This window comes from Bufo gargarizans, chromosome 3, assembly GCF_014858855.1.
Source record: "Bufo gargarizans isolate SCDJY-AF-19 chromosome 3, ASM1485885v1, whole genome shotgun sequence".
In the NCBI taxonomy this organism is placed as follows: Eukaryota; Metazoa; Chordata; class Amphibia; order Anura; family Bufonidae; genus Bufo; species Bufo gargarizans.
In genome coordinates, this window is record NC_058082.1 from 505,532,159 (window position 1) to 505,556,656 (window position 24,498).

Sequence of the window (24,498 nt, forward strand, 5' to 3'; positions counted from 1 at the left end):
TTTTTTGCAACGGGAAAATATGAGCGTTCACAAAACGCAAAAGCAGATGCCTGAAGCACCTTTAACAGTACTGGGCCCTGCTCAAGTAAGACTTTTAAACTGGAAACCGAGACTTTTTGAAATTTTGTCATTCTATTACATTTTCATACACTATGTACTACGCAAACTCTGATGTAGATCAGGTAATTGCTGGAGTAAAACTCGTTCTGTTCAAAATTCTTCAATGCTTTCCAAGTGCTCATTTAGGCATACTTATGCATAGCAAAATTTCGTGACGTGTCACAACAATTCTGACTTCGGATTTGTAATCCGCACACTCGATTTAGTATAGGACAAATGGCTTTTGCCCAGTAGCAGACAAAGTTTTTTTTTTTTTTGTCGCGTGGTGTAATGTCTCCTGTGCATGGACTAAACATGTCAGATGTAGATAGCTGGATTGTAACGTGATGTTAGATACCGGAGTCTACCAGTGTTTCATCAGCTCCAGAGATTATCACAGGACATCTACAAGAATCTGTTCATTATTCTGATGCCAATCTTTGTGAACATAGACTGTTCCCGCTGTGTCAGCTCTGCTGCATGGAAGAGTTCCAATACCAGACAAACATTAACATACAAGGCAGAATGGAACAGAGATTATACATTTATTCAGAATTCATGGCATGTTCTGGATACACATGGGAGTCCCCCATCTGCAGCAGATGCCTCATACTTCTGTGCCAGAGGACCTGAAGGGTCATTCTTCCTGGTAATGCCTCCAGCTGTATTCTGGCCTTACCTCTCCAAGTAGAAGTTGGAGCCCCCAAGTAAACGGGACATTGAAAATAGTGGAGGCTGACAGTAATAGAATGACAATATGGGAAGCTCCAGTGTGGAGCAGACTGAAGAACGGAGCATTGTGCCCCTGCATCCTTCAAGCTTATCATCTTCATGGGAGGGAATGCTTGCAGTCACATCTTTCATCTACCATGGGAAACAACTTTTGAGGTGAGATTCACTAGGATAAGAAGGTCTCAGGCCATTGGTAGGTCATGGTGGGCAGCGTAACGTCCAGTCACATGATGATAAATCTGTAACAGAATTTACAGGTCTGTTAGAAGATGGGGCACTCATAACATAGCAACCTCAATAAGACCCTGATACTCATACACCCAAGTAATATTTATTACAAGTTAGGTCTATAGCACCCACATATACCAGTGCACAGACTATCACTCCTATCCTTGAGTTGGCAGTCTCATCCTAGCGCAACCTGTCACACTCACCTGTCTCTCAATATCACTTAACAGAGTACTGGCCCCAATGCGGAACAGGTGGGGTGTCAGCCAGTCATCACCCAATTCTTCCTTAATCAACGACAGCCAGACCAGTGCTTCCTTCGCACTACGGATCCCTCCAGCAGGTTTGAATCCAACCTAATAGACAACATTCATGAAATTGAGAGCGGCAGCGGGCAGGGAGCAGTGTCTGACGGTATGTAATGCAGCATTGTTCTCACTGGTACACAGGCGCAACAAACGTGGAGCCATAAGGGGGTCACTCTGGCCCACATGGGGTCAGGTTTATGGTTGATAAAGGATACTTAAAGGGGTTGTCTCACTTCAGCAAATAGCATTTATTATGTATAGGAAGTTAATACAAGGCACTGACTAATGCATTGTGATCGTCTATATTGCTTCCTTTGCTGGCTGGATAAATTTTTCCATCACATTATACATTGCTCGTTTCCATGGTTGCGACCACCCTGTAATCCAGAAGTGGTGGCCGTGCTTGCACACTATTGAAAAAAAACACCAACCTATGTGAGCTTCCACAGTTCAGGCCACCAGAGAGGCAGGCGCTTTTTCCTACAATGTGCAAGCATGACCACTGCTGCTTGATTGCAGAGTGGTCGTAACCATGGAATTGAGCAATTTATAATGGGAAAATGAATCCAGCCAGCAAAGGAGACAATATGGATAATAACAATACATTAGTAAGTGCCTTGTATTAACTTCCTCTACATGATAAATGCCATTTTAATTTCGGAATGCAGATGTATTTATTGTAATCTCTGAACACGATTATGAGGGGCGGCCATCTTGCCCGAGTTGTTAGAAAGCATTAAGGAAATTGCTTTATGGCAGCCCCATGGTCCATAGACACAATGGTCAGGAGGGGACTTCATTGACTTCTATGGGAGAGTTTTCTAGGCATGCTCTGTGCCCTGTGCAGAGGTCATTGTAAAGAATAGATGAGCTTTGACAATCACCTATTGCGAATGGTGAATCCTGTCTTATCTGTTATTCTAATCCAGCCTGTAATGATATCATCTCGTGTATAGATAAGCAGGTAAATGCAGTTCGGTAAAAGTTTTTTTTACAGTAGAAATTATTTTTGAAGTTATTACCCGAAGTCTCGCGAGACTTCTAAGTAATAACTTCGGCTCCTAGGAGCCAATACAGTCTAATACTGTACGGAGAGCTCGCTCCGTACAGTATTCTAACAAAGTTTTATGAGAATCGACTTCGGATGTTTCAGGCAAAGTGGATTGGCTCATCCCTAGTGGTAATGTATGTAAAAGTGGCCAGGTTAGCTTTATAAAGGAGGTGGCAGGCAGGGAAACTTTTTGTTTTAAGAGAGGACATATCCTAATCTTCACCCCTCCGGACCCTCTGATATGAGCATTGGAGCAGTTCATGCTCCGATGCCTTCCTTTGCCCTGCACTGAATCGCGCAGAGCAAAGGCATTTTTTTGAGATCCGGTGACAAACCAGGCTCTCCATGGGGACTGCTAGGCGGAGGCTTCTGCCTAGCAGAGAGCCCAATGACGTCACCGGCACTGATGGGCGGGCTTTGGCGCTGCGCTAGTCTGTATAACAGCTAGGACAGCACTAAAGCCTGCCCTTCAGAGCTGGCAACGTCACCGGAAACACTGCTGGGCACAAGCCTCCGCCAAGCAGTGTGCCAAAGTAAACAAAGAAGCCCTTGCCCTGCAATATACAGCGCAGGGCAAGGGAGATCATTGGACCATGAAATGCTCCGATGCTCATATCAGAGGGTTGAAGATGGGAATATGTCCAGGTCCCTTTAACACTCATTATCCCAGGAAAGCAGATATTGTGATGTGGACTACAGTATTTTGCTGTGGAATATTTGTGTAAGGCAGAAATTGCAGCACTGAGGTAACAGTGAGGTTATGGGGCTCACAGCAGTTAAAAGCACTGCTGTGCACCTCTGCAACTGTCATTGCTGTGCAGGCGATCATCAATGGTGGCTGATGGCAGAGATGACGTCGCTTACAACCATGCTCACATGGGACAATTCAACCTCAGGGTGATGAAAATCCACTTCATGACTGCACAAAACAGACATGTCCAGGAGAAAGAACGACAGGTCTTCCAATCTCAGGTCACTCCATTCTGCAGTAGGTGCAGACAACATCCAATACACCATTCACCTTGATGCCGGTTTTCCAGTAGAAATCCCGGATTGCTCGCACCATTACCAAGGCCACCGGGTAAGTAGCATTGACAGACTCCTTCCCTGTCGACGTCTTAATGAAGTCAGATCCTGAAATAGAGGAAAACTTTATATTTTCTCTGTCGGTGTCTCAAAGTTTAATATGGAGACCCAAGGTGACCAGAGCCATCAGCATACAGGGTTATATAGAAGGTCAATACACCAGAGATGGCACCAAACACAACACCAAGGAGGGCATTAAACATGGCTTATCTCTTACCAACAATGTTTATCCAATGGATTTCTATGAGGTTGGAGTCCTAGGCTGAAGTGGGGGGAAAGGTGTGCAGATATGGATCTACATGAAATGTAAAGCTGGCACCAGAGGAAATGTGTCTAACCTGTCTACTGTAAGAGCAGTAACAATATGAAGCCTTCTTCTGTAAGAGCAGTCACACTATGGAACCTCTACTGCAGACAAGGCCAACCTGAGACACTCCAGCTGTTGTAAAATTACAACTCCCCCATGCCCTGCTGTAGGATAATAGATGTAGGCAGTCTGGGCATGCTGGGAGTTGTAGTTTTGCAACAGCTGGAGAGCCTCAGGTTGGCCATCCCTGCTCTACTGTAAGAACAGTAACAATATGGAGCCCTCTTCTGTAAGTACCATCACACTATAGATCTCTTCACAGTAAGAGCAGTCAAACTATGGACCCTCTACTGTAAGAGCAGTCAGTCACACTATGGACCCCTCTACTGTAAGAGCAGTCACACTATGGACCCCTCTACTGTAAGAGCAGTCACACTATGGACCCCTCTACTGTAAGAGCAGTCACACTATGGACCCCTCTACTGTAAGAGCAGTCACACTATGGACCCCTCTACTGTAAGAGCAGTCAAACTATGGACTCCCCCATGCGCTGCTGTAGGATAATAGATGTAGGCAGTCTGGGCATGCTGGGAGTTGTAGTTTTGCAACAGCTGGAGAGCCTCAGGTTGGCCATCCCTGCTCTATTGTAAGAACAGTAACAATATGGAGCCCTCTTCTGTAAGTGCCATCACACTATAGATCTCTTCACAGTAAGAGCAGTCACACTACGGACCCCTCTACTGTAAGAGCAGTCACACTACGGACCCCTCTACTGTAAGAGCAGTCACACTACGGACCCCTCTACTGTAAGAGCAGTCACACTACGGACCCCTCTACTGTAAGAGCAGTCACACTACGGACCCCTCTACTGTAAGAGCAGTCACACTACGGACCCCTCTACTGTAAGAGCAGTCACACTACGGACCCCTCTACTGTAAGAGCAGTCACACTACGGACCCCTCTACTGTAAGAGCAGTCACACTACGGACCCCTCTACTGTAAGAGCAGTCACACTACGGACCCCTCTACTGTAAGAGCAGTCACACTACGGACCCCTCTACTGTAAGAGCAGTCACACTACGGACCCCTCTACTGTAAGAGCAGTCACACTACTGGACCCCTCTACTGTAAGAGCAGTCACACTATGGACCCCTCTACTGTAAGAGCAGTCACACTATGGACCCCTCTACTGTAAGAGCAGTCACACTATGGACCCCTCTACTGTAAGAGCAGTCACACTATGGACCCCTCTACTGTAAGAGCAGTCACACTATGGACCCCTCTACTGTAAGAGCAGTCACACTATGGACCCCTCTACTGTAAGAGCAGTCACACTATGGACCCCTCTACTGTAAGAGCAGTCACACTATGGACCCCTCTACTGTAAGAGCAGTCACACTATGGACCCCTCTACTGTAAGAGCAGTCACACTATGGACCCCTCTACTGTAAGAGCAGTCACACTATGGACCCCTCTACTGTAAGAGCAGTCACACTATGGACCCCTCTACTGTAAGAGCAGTCACACTATGGACCCCTCTACTGTAAGAGCAGTCACACTATGGACCCCTCTACTGTAAGAGCAGTCACACTATGGACCCCTCTACTGTAAGAGCAGTCACACTATGGACCCCTCTACTGTAAGAGCAGTCACACTATGGACCCCTCTACTGTAAGAGCAGTCACACTATGGACCCCTCTACTGTAAGAGCAGTCACACTATGGACCCCTCTACTGTAAGAGCAGTCACACTATGGACCCCTCTACTGTAAGAGCAGTCACACTATGGACCCCTCTACTGTAAGAGCAGTCACACTATGGACCCCTCTACTGTAAGAGCAGTCACACTATGGACCCCTCTACTGTAAGAGCAGTCACACTATGGACCCCTCTACTGTAAGAGCAGTCACACTATGGACCCCTCTACTGTAAGAGCAGTCACACTATGGACCCCTCTACTGTAAGAGCAGTCACACTATGGAACCCTCTACTGTAAGAGCAGTCACACTATGGACCCTCTACTGTAAGATTAGTCACACTATGGAACCTCTACTGTAAGAGCAGTCACACTATGGACCCCTCTACTGTAAGAGCAGTCACACTATGGATATGGAATCTCCACTGTGAGAGCAGTCACAGTGTGGAGCACTCTACTGTAAGAGCAGTCGCACTGTGGACCTCTTTACTGTAAGAGCAGTCACACTATGGAGCCTCTAATGTAAGAGCAGTCACACTATGGAGCCTCTAATGTAAGAGCAGTCACACTATGGAATCTCTACTGTAAGAGCAGTCACACTATGGAATCTCTACTGTAAGAGCAGTCACACTATGGACCCCTCTACTGTAAGAGCAGTCAAACTATGGACTCCCCCATGCGCTGCTGTAGGATAATAGATGTAGGCAGTCTGGGCATGCTGGGAGTTGTAGTTTTGCAACAGCTGGAGAGCCTCAGGTTGGCCATCCCTGCTCTATTGTAAGAACAGTAACAATATGGAGCCCTCTTCTGTAAGTGCCATCACACTGGACATGGTCACTACTTCAAGGATTTATTCTGGAATAAAATTTTCTCCTAAAATGAGGACAATGGTTTTCTTTCTTGTGGGGATGATTTCCCTCCCTCCGGATTAGCCCTGCAGCATGATGAGGTGGACTGGCATCTTTTTCAACCCTTGCTACGGTGAGGAACAGAAGTATTTGAACACCCTGCGATTTTACAAGTTCTCCCTCTTAGAAATCATGGAGGGGTCTGAAATTCACATTGTAGGTGAATTCCCACTCAGAGACAGAATTTAAAAAACAAATTCAGGAAATCACATTGTATGATTTTTTAAGAATTTATTTGTCTTGCACTGCTGAACATAAGTATTTGAACACCCGAGAAACAGCAAGAATTCTGGCTCTCAAAGACCTGTTACCGTGCCTTTACTCCACTCATTAATCTAACTTAGTAGCACCTGTCTGAGCACTTTAAAGACCCCTGTCCACCCCACAGTCAGTCAGATGCCAACTACTACCGCGGGCAGGACCAAAGAGCTGTCAAGAGACACCAGAGACAAAATTGTGGATCTCCACAAGACTGGAAAGGGCTACGGGAATCCCCAGAACTGAGGAATCAGCCCAGAACTTCAAGGGAGGAGCTAGTCAATGACATGAAGAGAGTTGGGACCACAGTTTCAAATGTCACTGTCAGTAGAACACTTCGGTGTCATGGTTTCAAATTATGCATTGCACGGAAGGTTCCCCTGCTCAAGTCATCACATGTCCAGGCCCGTCTGAAGTTTGCCAATGACTATCTGGATGATCCAAAGGAGGCATGGGAAAAAGTCATGTGGTCAGATGAGACCAAAGTAGAACTTTTTGGTCTAAACTTCACTCGTCGTGTTTGGAGGAAAAAGGATGAGTTGAATCCCAAGAACACCATCCCTACTGTGAAGCATAGGGGTGGTAACATCATGCTTTGGGGGTGCTTTTCTGCAAAGGGGACAGGATGACTGCACTGTATTAAGGAGAGGATGAATGGGGCCATTTATTGTGAGATTTTGAGAAACAACCTCCTTCCCTCAGTCAGAGCATTAAAGATGGGTCGTGGCTGGGTCTTCCAACATGACAACGACCCGAAGCACACAGCCAGGATAACCAAGGAGTGGCTCCGTAAGAAGCATATCAAGGTTCTGGAGTGGCCTAGCCAGTCTCCAGACCTAAATCCAATAGAACATCTTTGGAGGGAGCTGAAACTCCGTGTTGCTCAGCGACAGACCCGAAACCTGACAGATCTAGAGGAGATCTGTGTGGAGCAGTGGGCCAAAATCCCTGTTGCAGTGTGTGCAAACCTGGTCAAGAACTACAGGAAACGTTTGACCTCTGTAATTCCAAACAAAGGCTTCTGTACCAAATATTAACATTGATTTTCTCAGGTGTTCAAATACTTATGTTCAGCAGTGCAAGACAAATACATTCTTTAAAAATCATACATACATGTGATTTCCTGAAATTTTTTACATTTTATTCTGTCTCTCAGAGTGGGACTGCACCTACAATGTGAATTTCAGACCCCTCCATGATTTCTAAGTGGGAGAACTTGCAAATTCGCAGGGTGTTCAAATACTTCTGTTCCTCACTGTATATTACTCATCCTGCCCCAGCATAGCGAGGGGTGGCTGGATTTTGGTGCCCATCTCCCACATACTGCAGTACTTTGACATTTTTGAAAGATGACATACTGGGTTAATTGCTGGGCACATTGAGGGGTGTAACTATCTCCCCCACACACATGTAATTAGCGGCAGACAATGACTGGCGCTTCCATTACACAACAGCTGCCCCTGTGTACGGCTTCTAATCAATTTGGTCAAACAGAATGACTTTTAATCAGCTGTTGATAAAAATAGAAGCTGAAATGTTAATTCTAATGGATGAAGCTTTAGAATCCATCGCGCCCGATTCTCCCGTGAATTTAATGACTATTCAGCAACTCATTACCGCTCCGAACAAGATGAACATTTTCCAGTTCATTAAAGAAATGTTCTATGTATTTTTGCATTGTCCTCGTGATTCGTTACAGGGAGTCTTAATTACAGGATAATGGATAATGGTTATTAAATGCAGCTCCATTCATCGGCGAGACGGCGGAGAGGGCGCAATAAAATTACTACCTTCAAAGATTAACCGATCAAATTATTATTCAATTCGCAAAATCTTTTTTAGACTTTGTGGTAACGAGAGGAGATTAAAGTCTTACATTAGAAGCCATAGCTGATCTTACAAGGAGCCCCCATCAAAAACCATTAGAAAACAATGGTCATATCACAATGCTAGAAGGAACGCAAATATGCAGACATGGTCGGATTAACCTGCATTCATATATACATTATATAGAGATACAATGGGAGAATTTTAGCCACAAGGCTGCAAACCCTAAGCCAGAAGAATATAATGGGTTCAATCATCTAACCATCACCCTCATCAAGCTCTTATCAACATATCATTTCCATCATCACATACCTAATATCATCTACACTGGTCATTATCAAAATGTCATCCTCATCTACCCATTATCAATCTATCATCATGTATCTGCTATCATCCTCATCATTGTCTAGCCATCATCATAAACCTGTCAATATCATCATCATCATCATCATCATCATCAATCCTCACCATTTACCCCATTATCATTCTCAACAGATCATCTTCAAAACCTACCTGTCATCATCAACCCATCATCATTATGATAGTCAACACATCCTTATCACCATAAATCTGTCATCATCATTTTCATCTACCAGTCATCAAGCCATCATCCTCAACCCTTCCTTATATTCAGCTCAACATCACCAGCTGTTTTCATCAACCTATCCTCCTCCTCATCCCCTAGTGCTAATTTATGCTCATCATCAACCCATCACCCTAAACGTCTCACTTTCAACCTGTCATTATTCTATAATCATCATTAAGCCAACATCATGATCTACCTGTTAACATCTACCAATCATCATCATCAACCCATCTAACCATCATCTTACTAATATGTCCTACCGATCATCATGCTCATCATCAGCACAACATTATGATCATCTACACGTTATCATCCTCATCTGTCCATTATCAAGCTTCTAGGCATTACCTTGTCATCAACCGATCATCTATCAGTCATCATACTCACCATCTATCCATCATCACTCTCCTCCCTATCATCTATTCTTTCAATATTATTATAACCTACCTGCCACCATAATATACCTATCACTCTGCTATCTGTCTTCACCAACCCATCATCATTCTCAACTGCATCTACCTGTTACTATCCTGAGCCCATCTTGATCAATACTATTACATACCAGTCATCACCCTCATCTACCTCACAGTTTTATCCTCATCATCCTCATCTACCGGTCTGTTACCATCAGCATGGATTTTCTCATTGCCTAATGTTCTCCTATTTACTAAGAGGAGCACATACCTGATTATTTACTCACCATAGAAGGAGGAAAGATGGAGCTAGGTCTTCATCAGATACAACAATAATAAAGCCATCTACATTAGTCTATCATATCTTCATTCAATACAGCAATAAAGTGAAAAAAAAAAATGTCTCAAAATACGTTTCCTTTCTCAGATGCGCTGCAGGTCCTGTAGTGATATGGGCAAGTTCACACAGCAATGAGTTTTATATAAAGGACAGCGCTGCTTCACTCTCCATCAAGGGATAACCTCTCCCAACTAGGATTCTTTTGCACTTTCCAAATGCAGGGGCATACGAATCTTCACATTCGCCTTTACCCTCCTGGTAGATGGTATATACGTTCAAAAGGGACGTACACAATAGTGAAGGTATATACCATCTACCAGGAGGGTAAAGGCGAATGTGAAGATTCGTATGCCCCTGCATTTGGAAAGCGCGAAAGAATCCTACTGGGAGAGGTTATCCCTTGATGGAGAGTGAAGCAGCGCGGTCCTTTATATAAAACGTATCATAGCTTCATGTCCTGTGCGGGGGAATACAATCTTTTTTTTCTGTTATCAGTTATTTTGAACACAACCTACTGCTCTTTGTTATCAGCCAATTCCCACTTGGCTTAGGTTGCCTGTAGGACAGTTGAGGAACCCAAACCCATTACACACTGGGGAAAGGCTGACTTTAGGACAGTTGAGTGCGGTCTATTGCACCCCGTTATCAGCCATTTACATTGTAAGTGGAACTTTTTTTCTTAAAGTGTTGGCCAAGTTATCAATAAAATTAACACAGAGTACCACCATAATATTATATTATGGTGGTACTCTGTGATAATGTTACTTAAAATTACACCACTATAAAGTTATCTCCCCTTCGACTGGTTATCATCCTAGCTGTGATATTTTCAAGTTATCAATAAAAAATAATTATTCTAAACTAAAATATACTTACCTGCCACCTCTCCAAACCTCCTCACTGGGCTTTGTTTGATCGGCTGCAGTGATAATGTGCCCGTACACTTGACATGACCATGACAACCAATCTCTGGCCTCAATGATCATATGCTGTGGAGACCAGCGACTGGATGCAGTGGTGTCCGAGATATATGGACACATCATGGCTGCACTGATGGAGTGGATCAGAGCAGTGAGAAGCGGACAGGTATTTTAGCCTCATACATAACATACTTCCTATTAGCTGATTACGACATAAAATATTTCGTACTCACATTACCATCCAGCATCGAAAGGTGAATAGGGCTTCTTTTTGTTTTTTTTTCTACCATAGTCCATTAAAATGAAAAAAATTGGACAACCCCTATAACTATTATGACCCATAAATTATAGTAACATGACAGATGGCATTCTACCTGTCAATTCGTCAATGGTTGGTTGAAATCATTAGTCACATCACAGCAGTTAGATATATCCATCTCATCGATGGACAATACAGAACTGGAGAGACAAGTGACGACTTCAGAAGCTTTCCAGCCTATTGTGATAACCACACAGACGTCATTAGACCTGAATGGAAGCACTTTCAAGGCTCCAGCCCCCAGCTCTATAGACAAGTGGAGATCGGAATGAAGAAATCCTGCACAGCAGCAACAAACTAAGAAAGCAACCGCCACCTGGTGTACAGAATAAGGAACTGCGACCAACCTTCTGTGCCAGATTATGGATTGTCACGGATTTATTCAGGGGTTGTCTATAATTAAATGGAGAGTTCAGCTTTTTTCTCAATAACTGTACCATCTCCTTCCATGTGTCTGGTCTTGGGCTCTGCCCTATTCCCTTCAATACCAGACACATGGATAGCAGTGATGTTGATTTCATGAGGGCCTTCTTTTCTCCTCTTCCACAGCCTCCTTTAATTTTGACGGTGGTACAGTCATTTAAAGTCATGGCTGTGATGGATTTTTTGCTTGAGCTAATACCATATAGTGTCTCTGTAATGTTAAAAACTTTTGATATGTCCTAGTGACCATTAAATAGGGTGTCTCCCCTTGCGCTGAAAATGACCTCAACAGATGAGCCTGTCTCCTGATCCCATCTTTTAGGAGCGCACAGCCATCTCAAGTCACCGATGAGTAAGCCCAAACTGTTCTCTTATGTGCACCTCAGAGACATCAGTGTTACAATACATTGGTGTTACAAGAAACTGGCCATGACCCATATGAGAGTGACCCTAACGCAAACAGACGTGGGGTGATCACGTCCTGTTAGTTGTTATTCTGGGTTCCATCATGCCACCTTTCCCTTCTTCATGGTCCATGATGTTCCCTATTGGTTTAGTTTCTGTAATAAAAGAGGTCAAGAGAAAGGCCAGCACATACCTGCCATCATGGCAACTAGGCTGGCCTTGTATACGTTGGTGAGGGAGCCGAGCTCTCCAGTGCCAAGGATAGTTTTCATATGTGCCTCTCCACATGCCTCATGGAACATTCGGATCTCCTCATACAGTTCTAGAGAGAAAGACAAAGATGATGAATTCATGAGGACTATAACAATGTCTGCTGACAGACACAAAATTAGCACAAAAAGTCTGTCCAAAAGCAGGGAGAGAAGGAAGGGCACATAACAGTCCACAGTTAGAGTAAGTTGACACACATATATTCACGAAACCCAATTCTTACATCAATGTTTCTGTCGCCGCAGACAATGAATGTAATCACAACAGGATAATGATGTAGAGGGTGAGGTCACCACTACAGGAAACATCCCCCTTCTATACACATCTGTTGTAACAGGAAGGGACACTCCTTGTGCTGTACTGTCATGATGACATCATCAGATCCCACTCTGATGTCATCACTGCCTACTGTGATCAAGTAGCGATAGGCAAAGTAGCAGGAACTGTTCAGTTCTTTAATTATAGGAGTAATCCCATCAGGAAAACCCTTGTTCCCATGCCCTATTTCATCACAGAGAAGTTTCAATGAAACAACAGTAAACACGTTCAGCTACAGATCTACCCAAACTCCTCACCATGGTCATGCAGTGAAGAGAAACGGGGACCACGGTAGCCCTCTTCTTGTGATATGTTAGGGTTCCCAGTGGTGAACAGGCAAAAAACATTATTTGTGAGACATTCGATCCGTGGGGGTCCAACTACTGGCACCCTTTCTGATCAGCTGTTTGAAGAGGCCACAGGGCTCATGTAGCTTCTTCCAAGGCCAGTGATGTCGCATTAATCAGTTACATGGCTTAGGCACAGCTCAGTCTCATTCAAGTGAATAGGGATGGACTAAAATATCAAGCACAGTGCTATACAATGTGCTGCAGCCTCTTTAAACAGCTGATCGACAGGGGTGCCAGGTGTTGCACCCTCAAACACATTTTGATGACCTCCCGCAGGTTGCCACAGTTGACCTACCCCTGCCGGGAGTCTCTAACAAGCCCCTTTGTTATTCCTACTCTACTTTTCATAGTCCAAGTTAGAAAGCAGCAGCTTCACCTCATAGCCTATAGTAAAGAGATGAGTTAGACATGAGGGGGCCCCCATTCTTTTATTCTTAATCTCATTTCTAGACACCCGGATGCTGCAAGCGATTATAAAGGAGGGAAGCGTTTCCACCTGGCAATCACCAGATAGCTAGCAGAGTACACCGCTAGTATTTTATGCAGCCATGTCCTTCGCAGCATGGGGAAGAGCAATCGCTATGCCATCGCTCATCCCCATGCAGAACAGCAGAGCGCCTGCGGAAGATCGCTATTACACAGTGTGATCTGTGGCTGTCAAATCCAAATCTTTCAGCATGCTGAAAGATCTGGACTGCCCGATGAACAAGCGCTTCCTCATTCACTGGGCATTTGGGAATGCTCATTACCAATCATCAGGCAGTCTAATATACCCTTAAGGCTGGGTTCACATCTGCGTCATGAACTCCGCCACTCTAATTTGGTAACTGTATCCGGCATATACACTGGCATATGGCCAGACAACAAAATAAAAATACTACATGCAGCATTTCTTTCTCTGGTCACTGTATCTGGCATATACAGTGCTGCCCATAATTATTCATACCCCTGGCAAATTTTTATTTAAAGTTACTTTTATTCAACCGGCAAGTAATTTTTTGACGGGAAATGACATAGATGTCTCCCAAAAGATAATAAGACGATGTACAAGAGGCATTATTGTGGGAAAAAAATAAATAAAAAATTCTCAGCTTTTATTTACATTTGAGCAAAAAATACAAGATGTTCCGCACTGTGGAAAATCTCAGAGGACGTTGTCGGAAGCCAAAAGTGACAACTCTGCTGGCCAGGAGGAGAGTTAGAGAGGTGGAAAATAATCCAAGGATCACCACCAAGGCCATCCTGGTGAATCTGGGCTCTGCTGGTGGCAATGTCTCAAGGCAGACAATCCAACGGACACTGCATAATGCAGACCAAGGAGGACGCCACTTCTCCAAATAAGGCACACAAAAGCTTGCTTGGCCTTTGCAAAAGCTCATCTGGACAAAGAAGACGACTTCTGGTCTTCTGTGTTATGGTCAGATGAAACAAAAATTGAATTGTTTGGTCACAATGATGTTTCCTTCATTTGGCGTAAAAAAAGGAGAAGCCTTCAACCCAAAGAACATCATCCCCACTGTCAAACATGGTGGTGGGAACCTAATACTTTGGGGTGTTTTTCAGCCAATGGACCAGGGAACCTAATCACAGTAAACGGCACCATAAAAAAAGAGCAATACATGAGGATTCTCAATGACAACATCAGGCAGTCTGCAGAGAAACTTGGCCTTGTGCACCAGTGGACATTTCAGCATGACAATGACCCAAAACACACAGCAAAAGTGGTTAGCAGACAACAACTTTAACGTTTTGGAGTGGCCCAGCCAGAGTCCAGACTTGAATCCAATTGAGAATCTGTGGAGGGAGCTAAAGATCAGGGTGATGGCAAGAAAACCCTCCAACCTGAAAGATTTGGAGCTCATTGCTAAAGGTGAATGGGCAAAAATACCTGTCGAGACATGCAAAAAGCTGGTCTGCAATTATAGGAAGCTTTTGATTACTGTAATAGGCAATAAAGGCTTTTCTATTGATTATTGAGGAGAAGGGTATGAATAGTTTTGGACTGGACACTTTTTGCTCAAATGTAAATAAAAGCTGAGAAATGTTTTTTTCCACAATAATGCTTCTTGTACATCGTCTTATTATCTTTTGGGAGACACCTATGTAATTTCCCGTCAAAAAATTACTTTCTGGTTGAATAAAAAGAACTTTAAGTCAAAATTTGCCAGGGGTATGAATAATTATGGGCAGCCTTGTATGTTGGTCCCCACCGAATCCTATTATAGTGAATGGGGATCCAGCAGAGCATGGTGGTATCTGGCTATGCCGGATACAGTGAACTATGGCAGTCTGTTCCTGTGCCGGAACAGACTGCCGGAGTTCACAGTGAAGATGTGAATGCGGCCTAAGAAGAAAATTTATGTGGCGGTCCTTGTCATGAGTGCTGCGTTTTATTCCGGTGTTGAGACATCAGTGGGGGAGCCACAAGACTCTAAGGAGAAAAGCCGCTCTGATTACAACATTTCCTGCCGCTGTGTGGTTCAGAGCAGTCATAAATGGACTGGTGGATCAAAAACACAGCAGTTTGTTATCGTGGGGACACCAGCCAGAAGCATTTCTTATGGAAGGCTTAAACTTCACCCTCTGAACAGGAAAAATAAAACCGACGAGACTATAACACAACTCATGAACAGGAGGTGTCAAGTAGCACACAGATCTTAAAAGGTGTTCTCTGGGAATTAAGAAAATAAAAATTACTGAAAATACTTAAATATTACTTTATTATAAATACAGTATATTCACAAATGCCTTTCGTTAGTTATAATCGTTTGTTTTGTCTAGGGAGCAATCAGGGAAAACAAAATGGCTGTCCTCTTATTAGTACACAGAAAACCTGTCCTAGTCTCATAGGAGGACAAGTTACTTCACAAGACTAATATAAAGAGCTGCCTCATCCTCCTCTCTGCTCTGCTTGTCAGGGATTATGATCCTGAATATATCTGATAAGAACTTTAAACAAATCTCTATGTGAATGGAGTTCATGAGGAGACATGAAGGCATTACCACAGCCACACATTACTACAGTCTGCCCTGTCCATCCTCTCTGTACTTCATGTCTCCTCATGAACTCCATTCCTACAGAGATTCAACTGAAGATCTTATGATCTGTATTCAGGATCATAATCCCCGACAAGCAGAGCAGAGATGAGGCAGCTCTTTAGCTCAGTGTTCTGATAAATAGGACAGCGGCCATTTTCTCTCTCCTAATGATTTCTCCATAGACAAAACAAGCCATTTGTCATGGCTGTGTCATGGTGTGGTGGTAGTGGAACGTGACACTTTTGCCGTGCATGTTTGTTGCAACGTGTAGTTTGTAGCATGTTTTGACACTTTCCCTTTTAGTCTGGTTCCCTTCCCATTTCTGGTGTGTATGGGGTTCAGGTGTGAGCAAGGTGGAGCTGGGTGTGGCCTCTTGGCTCTTATAGTACAGGTGTTTGGAGCCTGAGATCAGAGTTGACTTCAGCTTCTGGTGGAGCTGGAGTTATGCTCCCATCCTGGACCTTTCCATCTGTCCAGCTTGAGGGCCACTTTGTTGTACATAGTTTGTCTTCCCATTCTACCCTTCTTGTTCCCCTACCTTACTTGTGTGGTTGTTTGGTGTGGGTTTATGTTCAGGGTGTGGTGTCTCATGTTTTTGTTGTTACATGTCTGGTCAGTTTGTGTTTTATGTCCAGCATGTATACAAGGCGTTACCCTGGGTGTTGCGCCTCCGATGAGGGGGCTTCTGTGTTCCTCGGAGGGGGAACAGCATTGACCACCAGCCTGCGGAAGTGGGCTCCATGGGAGACTCTGGTTCATCCGTGTTGTGGATGAAGCGGTCGTCTCCTAGCCCTGACATTATTTCCATACATGCCGGAACTTAAAACACAAACTGAGTCTCCCACAGGCCTAGCAACCAGTAGCAACAGGGAAAACAACAACACTACCTGACCCTTAGAACATCACCACAACTGTAGGAATCCCCATAGAAACACAAACAGAAAAGACAGTGAGAAACCAAGAGGGTCGGCAGGTAAGAACCCAGAGACAGGAATCCAACCTGGATAACGAACTCTGGGACACATAGCACTTACCTGCCGCAGCAACAGGAAGAAAGATGCTCACTGCCTAGATTTGTGGTTCACCATGGAGCCCACTTCCGCAGGCTGGTGGTCAATGCTGTTCCCCCTCCGAGGAACACAGAAGCCCCCTCATCGGAGGCGCAACACCCAGGGTAACGCCTTGCATACATGCCGGACATAAAACACAAACTGACCAGACATGTAACAACATCAAGACGAGACACCACACTATGAACATAAACCCACACAGGTAAGGTAGGAGAACAAGAAGGATAGAATGGGAAGACAAAGTATGTTCAACAAGGTGGCCCTCAAGCTGGACAGATGGAAAGGTCCAGGATGGCAGCATAACTCCAGCTCCACAAAAAGCTGAAGTCAACTCTGACCTCAGGCTCCAAACGCCTGTAAGAGCCAAGAGGCCACACCCAGCTCCACCTTGCTCACTCCTAAACCCCATACACACCAGATATGGGAAGGGAACCAGACTAAGGGCCGCTTCACACGAGCGGATGCCGTGCGTGGCATCCGCTCCGTGAAAGAGTGCCAAGACCCGCTGCAGACTGCAGAGGCACGGAGCGGTAACATGACTGTTAATGCTCCGTGCCTCTCTGTGATCTCTTTACTACGAAATCACAGTTGTCACTGTGATTTCGTAGTAAAGAGATCACAGAGAGGCACGGAGCATTAACAGTCATGTTACCGCTCCGTGCCTCTGCAGTCTGCAGCGGGTCTTGGCACTCTTTCACGGAGCGGATGCCACGCACGGCATCCGCTCGTGTGAAGCGGCCCTAAGGGTCCATTCACACGTCCCAGGTGTATTGCGGATCCACAATACACAGAGCCGCACATGGCCTGCACTAAATAGAGAAGTCCTATTCTTGTCCGCAGCTGCGGACAAGAATAGGATATGCACTGGGTGAGCACGGAAAAATCTTTACAAAAAAGTCCTTGTATAAATAAATAAAAATCCAGCTCACCAGTTCAGTCGTGCGACAGAAAAGCCAGGTCAGCTCAGCGTAAACTTCATTCAAATAAACAGATTTCCAGCACGAAGGGGATATAATCTTGCATGTTCTTTATTAAAAATTCCAAATGTACACACGGTGCGGTGAAAGAGTTCCCTTCAAGTCCCTGGTCATGATGACTAAGAGCCGGCTGGCTCGAAACATGTCGGTCTCACCGGGGACTTGGAGGGACCTCTTTCACTGCACCGTGTGTACGTTTGGAATTTATCCCCTTTGTGCTGGAAATCTGTTTATATGAAAGAATAGGATATGCTCTATTTTCTTGCGGAGCTGCGAAACGGATGCGGACCACACTTGCGGATGTGTGAATGGAGCCTAAAAGGTAAAGTGTCAAAACATGCTACAAATTACACGTTGCCACCAGCAACAAGCATGCACGGCAAAAGTGTCACGGTCCACTACCACCAGACCATGACACAGCCGTGACACCATTATAATTAATGAAAGATATTTGGGAATATCAAATAATAATATAGGCTGGCTCACAGTATTTTTGTACCTAAATACAGAGCTTACTGTTATAAGGACAACTTTTGAACCAACAAACTGGCAAATTGATATATAGTCTGTGGACATTTTCTGTGGTTTCAACTGAAAGTTTGCAGGTCCAGTATAGTCATAAGGTCTTATCTATTTGTTAGGAGTACTCCAGTTTGTATAGGTTAGTGCGTGAGCTCCGCATTGTCTATATCTATATAATATACACGTATATGTATTTGTGCTGACATGTTAATATTTACGTAGTTGCATTTATATTAATAAATATTGTATTTGATGCAAAAATACTGTGAGCCAGCCTATATTATTATTTGATTTATCTGTCTTCTTTCAGCTGGTAACTGAAAGGCTGAGCTCCAGTAGTTTGCTGATGGAGCCTTTCTAATAGTATTTAGTAGTAATATTTGGGAATATATTTATAATAAAGTAATAATGAAGTATTTTCATTTTCTTAATTCCCGGTGAACCCCTTCAAGTAAAGATTAAAAAAACAGGACAAGAAGAAGCACCTTTCCAGCGTCCAGCCAGTGCCAGTGTCCTGTTTATCACTATGTCAATCTCTGAGGCCCCATCGTCCACAGCCGTCCTGACCTCTTCCAGCCGAGTCTTCAGGGGGGTCTGACCTGCAGGAAATCCTGTGGCCACTGTGGAAACAAAAAACAAAGGGGGGGGGGGGATATTTAACATTAGGTGGATATTTGAAGTCTATTATTACTTACCTTTGCTGTTAGCATTCACTATAGACACACATGGTATTGCCTTATTATACCTGCGATCTACACATGTCTAGACCATATATACTATTTATGTATGTCACAAATACTCAGGACTGCTGCACTTTTCTTGTTGATCTTATTCATCTTTTTAATTAATTTCTGTGTTAAGTAACCTTAAAAAGTCGCAAAAGTCCCACATTGTGGAATGAAGTCAGTAACATGCATCAACCACTGCCAGCACTGCAACCACTGGCACGCCTCAACCATCAGCACTACAGCCACAGACTCCTCAACTACCACCATCACTACAACCATCGACAACACCTCAACTACTGCCAGCACTGCAACCACAACACACCTCAACTACCACCAGTACTGTAACCACTGACTCCTCAACTACCATCAGCATTGCAGCTACCAACACATCTCAGGTACTAGTACCACAAAGCACAATTGCCACCATCACAATTTAACGTTAAACCCCTGAGCCACGGAGGATTTTTCGTTTTCAGGTTTTCCTTTTTACACTCCATGCCTTTCCAGAGCCATCATTTCTTTTATTTCTCCATTTACGTAGCCGTGTTTTACTTTTTAATGGCACCATTTAAAGGGACTCTGTCACCACTTTCTAACCCCCCCTTTTAAAACTATTGTTCTCTCCATGCCACCCTTGTGATTACAAAGGTGTTGTTATAACATAAATTCGCCGTCTCGTTTTGATAAAAATACCTTTTATGTAACCTGTCAATCTCTTTGGATAAGGTGCCCAGGGCGTTTCTGAGGGTCTGAAGCTGCCGCCCGCCGCCGTTGGTGCCCAGCTCCTCCCCTGATCCTTTCAGCGCCGCCTGAATGTAAAGAAATCCGCCTCCGGCTCTCGCTCAGTCAGTGCCCCCTCCTCCTTTTCAAAGATCGCGCGTGTGCGCACAGGCCTGTGCCTGATGCGCCGGTGCGGACATTTAGAATCAGCCTCATTGAGCGAAGTGCGCGCAATACTGCAACCACCACCAGCCGTGCCATCACCAACACCACAACTACCAACAGCCTTGCCCCCACCGACACCACAATTACCACCAGCCCTGCCATTATCAACACTACAGCTACCACCACCCCTGCTATTACCAACACCACAACTACCACCAGCCTTGCCTCCACCGACACCACAATTACCACCAGGCCTGTCATCACCGATGCTGTAACCACCACAGAAAGCACAATTGCAGACACCTGAGGCTCCTTCTTGCACCTCCATGACACTATTACCTGATGCCACCGGTATGTGACAACCAGCATCCTTCAGTGCTTTCACCGTGTCCTTTACCCTCGCAGGATAGACACACACAGCGCCGGTCAGAATATCTGCAGAAAACAAGTTAAAAATTAGACATTCCCAACAAGGTAGTAGAAATGCCAGAGAAGCAGAAGCTAGTGATCTTCACAGTGCAGTCATACCCCTCCCAATCCCCACACTCAACCCGAGCAGTAAAACCTTACCTCACCTTCGACTCTAATGTCATTATATTGCCCCAAAGCAGTGAATATGTAAAATGGAGCATCTGTATAAAAAGAGTTGATCATATGTCTCCTCCTGTGCAGACCTATGTGTCCCTGTGCAGTCTAACAGGCCATCTGCCCCCCTACTTGGTGACTTACATTTGGTAGATTAATAAGTGTGTTACAATGGTAACACAGGTCTGCATAGGGGCTGTAAACACTAAACGACAGGATATCTTTTATGTAAACTGCTTGCAAAGGTGCTTCAGTTTTCACTTTAGACGAGATTTAAAGGGGGAACCCGTCATCAATTTTATCCTGAACTTACCGAGCACGGCATAAAGTAGGGACAGATGCACTAATTTTATCATTCATGAGCTAAAGGTAAGTGGTTCCCAAGAACCAGCATCATAATTAGGGATGAGCGAATTTCATGTAATGAAATTTGCTTGCGCTTCGTTTGGTGGTAACAGCAGAATTGCCTTATGGATTCCGTTACCACGGACCATAACGCAATTCTATAATGGAATGTATAGCGGAATGCATTTAGAGGCATTCCGTTATTCATTCTGTCATAATAGAAGTCTAAGGCTTGCATAACGGATCCGGCCCGTTTCAGTTTTGCAGGAGAGTACTCTCCTGCATAACGGAAACGGGACGGATCCGTTATGCAAGCCTTAGACTTCTATTATGACAGAATGAATAACGGAATGCCTCTAAATGCATTCCGTTATACATTCCATTATAGAATTGCGTTATGGTCCGTGGTAATGGAATCCATAAACGCAATTCTGCTTTTACCACCAAACGAAGCGCAAGCGAATTTCATTACATGAAATTCACTCATCCCTAATCATAATCATTGCATCACAGGCCTTAGAAAGTGTAAAATCTACCTGAGAAGAGTCAGAGTTAGGGCTTGTTCACGTTTTTGTATTTTGCGGTCCGCAAATCGCAGATCCGCAAAACAAAGTCTGCCTTCCGCAATTTGTGAAACAGACGGCCCTTATAGAAAGGCCTATAGCGTGCTGTCCGCATCTTTTGCGGCCCAATTAAAGTGAATGGTGCTGCACCCGAGCCACAAAAAATGCGGCTCGGATGCGGAACCAAACCACGGTTGTGTGAACGAGCCCTTAAGATGCATTTACACGAACTAATAATCGTCCAGATTATCAGGAACGATCGTTCATTCCTGACAATCTGCCCGACCGTGTAAACATATCGCCGATTATCGCATTTCACTTGTTCTTCAGGTGATCCCGTAGTTCATGCAGACACCACCGATCATGGCTTCTGGATGGCAGATCTTGTGCCCAGAAACCATGATTCTGCATGAGGACGAGGAACAGTGAAGGAGATCGCTGCATGTCAATGTCTCCTTTACTGATAGAGCAGGTGACTGTTGGGAAGGACCGCTTCTGTCCTGACAGGCGGCTGCAGAATCCCCCCGTGTAAATCCAGCCTTATCCATAAGCTCCTGCTCTCCCACCGTCTGCTGATGAGTGACAGTTCTCTTCTAGGGAGAAAAGTAAGGAGAAGATTGTCAGTTATCAGCAGATGGACAGGAGAGAAGGAGCTTAGGAATAACCAGGACTCTTCTCAGGTAGATGTGACTCTTTTCTAGGCCTGGGCTGCAATGGTTATGATGCTGGTTCTCAGCAACCACTTACTATTAGCTCATGAGTGACACAGCGCTGAACTCTGAGTGAGGACAGCATAAAAGTGATGACAGGTTCCCTTTAATCCTCTCCCAGACCTGCTGCGATGTCACGTCATCACTGGTCCGGGGGCTCCCGATTATTCATCTCAGTATAAGGCCTCATGCACACGGCAGTTGACCGGCCGTTCCGTGTATTGGGGACCGCAATTTGCAGTCCCCAATGCACGGGCAACATCCATGCAGATTCAGCAGACGGATCCCGACCAATTCAACTTGAATAGGTCTGTGGTCCGTCCGTCTGCACCGCAAAAAAGTAGCGCATGCACTACTTTTTTGCAGTGCGGAGGCACAGAGAGAAACCCCACGGAAGCAATCCGTGGTGTTTCCATGAAGTTGTGCAACGGACCTTCCAGACTGCGGGCCCATTCAAGTGAATGGGTCCGCACCTATGATGCAGTTTGCACACAGCTGGTGGCCTCATATTGCGGATGTGCTGTTTGCATGAGGCGTAACACTGTGCGGTGGACATGGTGAATCCAACCAGAATACCGCCTTCCTACTACACAGATGGTATGGCTGTAGTTTCCGTACCTGAGTCGTCCATTTTGATGCTCCGCAGGAGGTCATCTCTGATGGGATGCTTGGCTTTGAAGCAGAGGCGGTGGACATTAGAAGGAGTGTCATCTCCAGAGAGGGTGGTGAGATCGATGCAGGTGACGGCTCTCAGCAGCCAGGCTGCCTGCACAAGAGATTCACACGCAGCACACAAAGGGTTAATCAATGTCACTAGCGCCCCCCTGGCGTTACCCCTGCTGGGATGTCTCCACTCCTCACCTGCCAGTCCTTCTTCACGGTTCTACGGCTCTGAATCTGCTCTGCTCGTCTCAGGACAGCCGGCTGATTGACTACTACTCGCGAGATCCACCCAAGATCTTAAAATATGCAAAGTCACGGGGTTAAAAAAGATGCACACCCTCGAGGTCAAACACCCCTCCTCAGCCCCTTATATCATGACGGATCCCCTGGGGAATCCTATTTCAATCATGTAATGAGACGCCCACGCTCACCATACCCACAGTATTCACATTGACCAGTCACAAGGTAACACCCCCCACCGGGGTCTAATGTACAGAATGTGATCATCATGAGGAGGGCAGCGTGACCCCGAGCCCAGAGATAATGAGAGTAAACAGGCCGTGACCGGCTCCGCGCACTCGGATGATGGGAGTAGTATGTGATTTCCTCAGTAACGTTACTTTCTATGATGGCAGTAGAGGTGTGATCTCTTCAGTAACTGTACTCTCAGGCTGAAATGCTGCCGTCGAGGATTATCATGCAGCGTTGTACGACTACCAGCAAAGTGGTCAATCTCATCAACATGTTGTGCGCAAAAACTGCAGCGCGAATCTGAGATCTGCAGCGTGAATTGCGGTTTTCCTCTACAGAGTTCACCTTTTGCATCGGAGAGGGTGAAATCCACAGCAAAAACCGCACGTAGTACATACGGTACATTGCGATATTTGCTGGGGAACAGCAGACTTTTCCTCAGTATTTTCAGGCCCGTGCGGACACGGTCTAACAGTATGTGAAATGCTGCAGATTTTCCAACAACCGTGTTTTTTTGGTGCAGATTTTGTGGCAGAAATGTTGCCGATTTGACATAGATTTCACCATTTTCATTGGAAAGAGTAAATCCGCAATGGACACTGTGTGGAATATAAATCTGCACTGCAGGACAGTTTCCTCTGCGGATGACAATTGGGCCGTTCACATGGCGGAACTCGCTGCTGGAATTTTGGTGCGAACGCCGCGACACCGTTCCGCAGGCAGGCGTCTGCCTCCTATTGTTTTCAATGGTAGCCAGTGCTACAGTTTATGGTCTGCTCACCGCTTAGCTCCATTCAAACATGTGATTCAAAGTGGACAGTGTGTGTGACTGCACTGGTAATGTACAACCCTGCAAAGCCTGACACAATGGCAGGAGATGTGCAATCTCTTCAGTAACGTCACCAAAAGTAACTCTGCATTACAACTCCCAAAGAAACGACCTTAAACTACTGCACTCATCATCCACCAACCCCCGTCTTACCCAGTTCACAACCAGGGTTCCTGGAGGACATCGTGCTGCTCCTTACTGCTTACTAGAGACGGAGAACATTTCCGGTTGTCTCTGGCCGCTGTCACCTCAACCACGCCCCCTGCCG

The 24,498-nt window shown here is 45.1% G+C and overlaps 1 protein-coding gene across 1 annotated transcript; it reads right to left on the bottom strand.

The window, feature by feature from the left end:
* Positions 1 to 627: 627 nt before the first annotated feature.
* On the bottom strand, positions 628 to 24,498 carry DERA (deoxyribose-phosphate aldolase). Its single transcript, XM_044283914.1, has 9 exons — positions 24,384 to 24,498; positions 23,129 to 23,226; positions 22,886 to 23,033; positions 20,404 to 20,499; positions 18,937 to 19,071; positions 12,099 to 12,227; positions 3,440 to 3,552; positions 1,266 to 1,415; positions 628 to 1,070 (listed from the first exon to the last, which is right to left on the bottom strand). The coding sequence occupies exons 1-9, from the start codon at positions 24,412 to 24,414 to the stop codon at positions 1,014 to 1,016; spliced, it is 957 nt and encodes a 318-aa protein (XP_044139849.1). The 5' UTR covers positions 24,415 to 24,498; the 3' UTR covers positions 628 to 1,013.